Source organism: Lipotes vexillifer, unplaced genomic scaffold (genome assembly GCF_000442215.2).
Source record: "Lipotes vexillifer unplaced genomic scaffold, Lipotes_vexillifer_v1.1 scaffold184, whole genome shotgun sequence".
Classification (NCBI taxonomy): Eukaryota; Metazoa; Chordata; class Mammalia; order Artiodactyla; family Lipotidae; genus Lipotes; species Lipotes vexillifer.
Genome location: NW_006783561.1, coordinates 621,471 through 628,893, shown reverse-complemented (window position 1 = coordinate 628,893; position 7,423 = coordinate 621,471). Strand labels below are relative to the sequence as shown.

Below are 7,423 nucleotides of genomic sequence, written 5' to 3'. Positions count from 1 at the left end.
GGGGTTTTTTTTTTTTTTTTTTTTTTTCTGCTTTGAGCCATCTGGGGACAGCAAACCCAAACAGAAACAGAGCAGAATCCTAATGCTCTGAATAATTGGAGACAAAGTTTAATTCTTTCCCAAGCAAAAACAAACAGAAAACCAAAAAACCAAGCCACATCAAGTGTATTTCAAATGCAGTTCGCCTAGTGGTTGTGGTGGGAGGAAGGACATGGGAGTCTTAGTAGAGATGCCTTAGGAGAAGTAGAGATGCACAGCCCTCGCCTCACCCTGGCCCAGACTGCACCTGCTGGTTGTCTCTCAGCCTGGGGACACCCCCGTCTGACTGACCGGCCGCGCTGGTTGGGTCGCCTAAAGCAAGTTATGAAACCTCACTGAGCCCCAGTCTCTCTACCCGTAGAAACAATACTACCAGGTTATCGCAGAGTTATTGTCAGGAGAAAATGAAATAGCATTAAGTGAACACACATGGTGTCATGTTTAGTCCCATTAATTTTTTTTGCTAAGGAAGGAATCTCTGAAGTGGTTATTTTGTCCTCTGGAAAAAATGATGTGACAACTTTTTCTTGCAGTTGCCGTGTGTCACGTTCTTATCGCTGCTGTAACAAATGACCACAAATGTGGTGGCTTAAAACAACACAAACTTACCATCTTACAGTTCTCGAGGTCAGATTCCCTTGCCTTTTCCAGCTTGTAGGGGAGGCGCCTGCACTCCCTTGCTGGTGGTGCCCTTCGGTCTTCAAGCAGCAAGGGCAGCTGAGACCTTCTGGGGCTGCATCCCAGACCTCCATCGTCGTGTGTCCCGTTCTGACCCTGACTATCCTCCTCCCGCTTTCAGTTGCAAAAGGACCCTTGTGGTTACAGTGCGCCCACCCGGACGATCCAGGATAATCTTCCATTTCAAGAACCTGAAATCACACCTAATCACATCTGCAAAGTCCTTTTTGCCACGTAAGGGTGAGGTAACATCCCCAGGTTCCAGGACTATGATGTGGACAACTTTGGGAGACCTCATTGGTCCATAAATTAGGTGTTGGGGCTTCTTTCCAGTGAGAGAACTGGTAACCAGTTGGCACTGGCCCACCCACATCTCATCCCTGGTTCTGCTGACGATCAGCATTGCGATTTTTGAGAGGACCAGCTGAAACTGGAGGTTAGGGTTTCCAGATTGAACAAACTTTTAAAAACCCTTTGCCCAGTTAAATTCAAAGTTCAGATAAAGGATGATCTTTTGGTATATGTACGTCCCAAATATTGCGTATACTGTGCTAAGAAATAATTGCTCGTCTGAAATTCAACTTTAATGGAGGCTTCTGCTTTTCTTGTGGCAACCCTACTGGAGAGGCCAGTCAGTGCAGTGGAGAGGGGTGTTTCTCTCTGTGGTGCTAAACCAGTTTGTAAGGGACTGAGTCCAGAACCTTGGCCTGCTCTGAGCTGCCGTGATAACTAGCTCCGCTTTAGTGGTTAGAATATGCCATCTTCTCCGTCTTCTCCCTTTAACATTTATTCAGCAGAGTCATCAAACTGTCTCAGGGGCTGCGGGACAGAGGAGAACATGGTCCTTGTCTTTAAGAGCTCAAGGTGACAGAAGAGACCTGTGAGCCAGTGGGCAGTGATAGTGAAGTGTTGACATCGGAGGAGGGTCTCACTCAGCATGGGGGTGGGGTCAGCACCCAGCCTAGATATTCAAGGACATGTCAGTTGGCAAACAGCTTTTTAGATGCCTGTAAAGGTGTTAATTGAAGCCCATCTACACTAACTTAGTGCACGGGCCCAGCTTGACATCTTTTTTTATGTCAAGAAGGACTGTAGAGGGCTTCCCTGGTGGCACGGTAGTTTGGAGTCCGCCTGCTGATGCAGGGGACACGGGTTCGTGCCCCGGTCCGGGAGGATCCCGCGTGCCGCGGAGCGGCTGGGCCCGTGAGCCGTGGCCGCTGGGCCTGCGCGTCCGGAGCCTGTGCTCCGCCACGGGAGAGGCCACAGCGGTGAGAGGCCCGCGTACCGCAAAAAAAATAAAAAAATAAAAAAATTAAAAATAGAAGGACTGTAGAGAGCCACATTTAGAAGAGAAGAACTATACAGCATTGACCTTGACCCTGAATCTTGAAAGAGGAGTCAGGTCTGGTGGAAGCCTCTTTGGGACCTATTAAAGGAGAAAGAAAAGACATCTATCGAGTATGCCAGAAGCTGTACCAGCTACCTCACTTTGTCTTCAGAACAACCCCTTGCTTGGCATCATTACCCCCATTTTAAAATTGAGGAAACTGAAGTTCTAAGGTGGCCGAGCTAGAAGTAGGCCCTGCATGTGTAGGACTTCACAGCTCATTCTCTTTTCTCTGCAGAGACCTGAAAGCCACAGGAAAGTAAAGTGAAGGGATTTGAACTTTTGATTTGATTCTGACATTCGTCACCCTTCTGCCTTGGGAGTATAGGGAGAAGGGCCCTGGATTCAGCCTCTGCAGTTCGGGGTCTAGCCCTGCCCACACAATTCTTACCAGCTCACTGCTCTCAGGCAGGTCAGTTTTCCTCTCTGAGACGTGATCCTACCTGCTTTGTCCTCCGCCGTATTCACAGTGCCAGACCCACAGTGGGCTCAATAAATACTTACAGGGCAGTGGATGAATGAATAAGGCTCAGATTCTCATTTGTGGATTGGGCTTCTTGCTCCCTGCTCTGCCTACCTTTCAGGGTTCCCACGCGGATGAATGAGGCCAGAGACCGCAGTGCAGAGCAGCGCTGTCCAACAGAAATAGGAGGCAAGTCACAAATGCAAGCCATGAATGTAACTTTCAACTTTCCAGCAGCCACCTTACAAAAAAGAAGAAGAGAAAGAAAGAGGCAATATTAGTTTTAATACTATATTTTATTTAATCCAGTATATCAAAAATACTATCATTTTAATATGTAACCAATATACACAGTATTAATGAGAGATTTTATGGCTTTTTTTTTTCCACACTAAGTCTTGGAAATCCAGTGTGTTTTACACTCACAGCACATCTGAATTTAGAATAGCTGCATTTCAAAATTGCAGCCGCATTTCAATTCAGTTTAAATTCAATTCAGTTTAAAATAGCTGCATTTCAAAACTGAACAGTAGTCACATGGGATCTAGCACAGGTTAGCCCAGGTCTAGAGCCCTGACACAGCCAGCTCTTTGTCAGCCTTTTTCCAGCAAGGCTGTCAGTAGGATGTCCTGTGAGCACACAGGGGCCAGTGCGTGTGTCAGGACTTCTCCAGTGAAAGAAAGGGGAAGAGTAACTACAAAGGCCACGCAGAAGAGTTGGACCAGCCAAAGAAGCTCTTGCCTTGGTGCCAGTTGGCAGGAGTCTCTGCCCAGGGCCCAGCTGGCACGTGGCTCTGTCCAGGGTGCCAGTTGGCCTCTGCATCCCTCTCCTGGCGCCAGATGGAAGTCCCTCTCAGAGCCTGCTGGCCGGGCAGCAGGCTAAGCACCTCACATCTCTGCTTACTTGGGGAGATGGCAAGTGCATTTTCAGGTTGGCAGGGCCATTTTGGTGCCACACTCCCCACATAAAGAATGGGAGCGTTTCCCACCTTGATCCCCATGCTCCACAGTCCCAGTACTGATGGCCCACCATGGGATCTGTGATGTGGGGGACTGGGTCCCTTCAAGGTACTTCAAAAGCTTAGGGATGTGCCTTGCCTTCCCTTTCCTTAACTCTCTCTGAAACAATGTTTGGGATCCTACCTGAGTCATCTCATTATCTAACCTCAGAATGGTTCCTTCTTTCACTGGTACTACTTGCGGAAGGCAAAAAAAAGTCAGAGTCAGCAAAGCTGATCCCTGATTCAGCTTCTCCCACCCCCACGCTCTCCCAGATTTTTCTGGGTTGCTCGGCCTTGGCCACTGTAGCCCAGAGCAAGCATGAGCCTGTGGGCTTGAAGCAGATGGTACCTCATTCTAGTGTGGAGGTGATTCAGAGGACACCCAGGCTCCCCCTGAGAGCAGGGCCCCCGGTTCACTTCCACACCATACACCCGAGCTGGAGCAGGGGTGGAAATGGCCGAACATCCCACTACTCTTTCTGGAGAGAGAGCTCAGGTGTAAACGTATACCTTTCACCCATCTTCCTGGGCCAAACAGCCTACGCTTCTGGTCTTTGGAGGAAATATACTCCCTTTGCTTTAGGTGCAAATCCAATCCACCAGCCTCTCTCCCTCCACATGGCTAAGATGTTGCCAGGAGACTTATCAGTGGTCCTCCTTTTCTTGCCTATGACAATCGTGTGTCCTGCCCATCGCATCTTCTGGCATCAGTCTCTCCCCCAGCCACCCAGCTCGGCCCTTTGTTTAACTTGCTCTATGTTGATGGGCTCTTTCCATGGTTCCTTTCCGCCCTCCTGCCAGTTTCTTGATTGCTGTGCTGCCTTCCTGCCCATCCTGTCTTCCTTCATTGGCCCATCCTTGACACTTTTTCCTTCTTTCTGTTCCTGCCTTGTCTCTCTCTCCCCTCCTCAGGCCTACTCTACTCTTCCCTGATTCAGGGACGCCAGGTAACCTTATCCTTTTCACTACTCCCATCATTGTGGGAAATTCCATCCACTGGAATTTCAAAAGCAGCCCTGCTCTTTTCTAGAGCAATAGCTAATGTGTACTGAGTGTCTGTATGCTGGGTACTTCACAGGCATCATTTTCAATCACCACAACCCTAAAAGCAGATACTATTCTCATCTTAAAAGTGGAGGAAGGCTCAGAAAGGTCAAATCATCCAGTTTATTGAAGGAAGATCCCCTGGTGAATCCAACCCAGGTCTGTCTGTCTCACTGTGAAGACTGGGCGTTTTCTATTCCTCATTGTTATTGATTCTTCTCCTTTTATACTTTTTAGCAAATGTCAGAGAAAGTACTTTGCCTACTGTAAGGTAGTAAATAATTGCAGGATTGTTACTACTTTAGCGAACTTAATACTTATACTTATTTGAAGCTATGGACAACTTTACCCCCTTGTCGAGAGCATGTCTCCTAAACCCAATCTCCCCTACTGACCAACTTATTTAAGCTTTTGTTGAGCCCAAGAACGCATCACTCTTAGAGTCACCTAAGTTTACTCCTCACTATATGAAATGTTGGGATATTTACAAACTATCCTGCACCCAGTGACGAGCCACCAGGTTGATGAGTATTTTGTGCATCATGGATCAGGGAGATTGGAAGGAAATGTGTTTGAGTTGGAGTTTATTTGAGTTGGAGAAAGGAGATATGGTGGTTGAAAGGTTTGCATTTTCTGCTGGACCATTGGGTTGGGAGTTGCAAGGAGTCAGAGTTTTTTTGACAATTCAAATTTCAAAGGACAAGAAATACCTTTAAAAAAAAGTAAGATTCCTATCTCTAGGTGTTTTCCAGCAGGGTCTGAAAAGCCACCTACCAGAAATGTTGCTAAATGGATCCTTGCTGAGGTGGCAGGACTGGGGATCTTTTCAAGTCTTTACCAACTTGAAAATGTCCTCATTTATTTTATGTGTAATGTGAGGTCTCCCGAGATTTCGTGAATTCTGTCCTTGCTCTGTTCTTACCTTCCCTGGCGTTAGGAACCAACACTTCCACCCACTCTCCAACCCTTTCTTCCTCCTAGGCTGGGCTTTTGTTGTTGTTTGAAGATGTCTCTGTGTCTAGTTGTCCTTTCATTAGACTCTGTAGCTCTGTTAGGCTACAACCTGCATGCTTTTTAGGGATAAATGTACCACAACTTGGCAACAGAAAACAATGATTTTTTTCCTTTTACTTCTGATACTCTTCTTGGAGATGCCCAATGGACTGGGTTTTTCTTTTCTTTAGTGGTGCGTGGGCTGACATGTCCGGGGAAATTCTCTGATGAGTCCCACGTTCTGCCTCTGGATGGCGTCCTGCTTGCTGCTATTTAATTGCCCCAGACACATCATTGGACACTTGTCGGTGCTGAATCTCATGTATAACTCCCCTGCTAACTCAGTCTCTCTGTGGCCTCTTCCTGTAGTTTCTCCTGGAGGCATCGGTTCACCTAAGAGCCAGCGTTTTCTGTAACCTTGAAGATCACCTCTTCAGATTAGTGATAAAAATGCTAAATCACAGCTTCTGGTTCTGTCCCTGGAGAATACTTATACATCTTCATCTAGGACTGTGTCCCTTTGTCCTTACCCTTTGCTTAATGTCCTGAGACGTTCTGCATTTATGGGAGACCCCCAATTTTACAGCATTGAAATTGATCGTCTTTGGTATGAAAGCTTTGAGATTTTCTAAGATCACAAATACTGTTGACTGAACCCTGCAAAGAATGAAGTTATACCAGGCCCGGTCTCCTCTCAAAGGAGCCCTGCTTCTGGCTAACAAGTTAGTCTTGTGTGTTGTCAAGATCCCACTCGCAGCTGTGGCTGCTGCTGGTTTCTGAGACGTGGATAGGGGACTCCTTGGAAGGTGGTCACCAGGAGTTGCTCTTTTTCTTAGAGGGAATCCCGGGATGTGGAAAGCGACGGGGAACAGACCCGGCAGCTTTGTGATGACTTAACCATGGTCACCTTCCTCCCCAACAGAGGTGGATGAGTGTTCCTGGCCAGATCACGGCGGGTGTGAGCAGCGCTGTGTGAACACTCTGGGCAGCTACAAGTGTGTGTGTGATCCTGGCTATGAGCTGGCCTCTGACAAGAAGGCGTGTGAAGGTTGGTGTTGGACCTGCCGAACTGGAGTGAGAGGGGATGGGGGACAAGTCTTAGGAGAAGGGGGGCAGATGAATATGGGGCAGCTGGTTGGCTGTGAAGTAACAATGGACAGCTGTGGGGATGACCCACCTCCTTCCTGGAGGTAAAAACAACTCGATGAAGCCACAAACGTGAGATGACTTTATCTGACTCCACCCCAGCAACTGTGCCGGTGGAACCATGGTTCATTTTCTTCTGTGACTGTGTGAAATTCGTATGATTATTAAGGTAGCAAATAAAAGCAAAGAATAAGTATGAGCACTTTGGTGTGACTCAACGAATAGTGCATTTCATTCATTCCATTCCTACCTGGCTGGTGGTGTTTTCCTTGCCCACCTGAATGACTCTGCTTGTTCATGGAAGCCAGGGACATTGCATAGCTTGGTGCAAACATTTCTAAATCTTGAAACTCTGGGCAGCTACAAGTGTGTGTGTGATCCTTGGTCCAAGTCATGTGAAGTCCCCAGCTATGCCACTGAGTGAGAGGTAAGCACAAACGCATCATCTTTTTTTAAAAAGCTGTAAAGACTTGTCCTCCACTCCATCCCTCCAAATCTTCAGTTGAAACAGACTAGAAGAAAGGAGGCTGAATTAATCAGTTCAGATGGTCTATTTGTTGTTGTTGTTATTGTTGTTATTATTAAAGAACAGCAGGGCTTATTGCTGCTTGGGGGAAATTGCAGTCACTTGGAAATAAAACCAGATGAATCTTGCTTTCCCCCCCCCCCCCCC

At 47.3% G+C, this 7,423-nt stretch overlaps 1 protein-coding gene across 1 annotated transcript in view; it reads left to right on the top strand.

The window, feature by feature from the left end:
- Positions 1-7,423, top strand: part of TLL2 (tolloid like 2) — a 131,303-nt gene that overhangs the window by 111,106 nt on the left and 12,774 nt on the right. Inside the window, exon 14 of the mRNA XM_007456189.1 lies at positions 6,527-6,652. Coding sequence (XP_007456251.1) covers positions 6,527-6,652 — 126 coding nt within the window. The remainder of the gene's footprint in view (positions 1-6,526; positions 6,653-7,423) is intronic.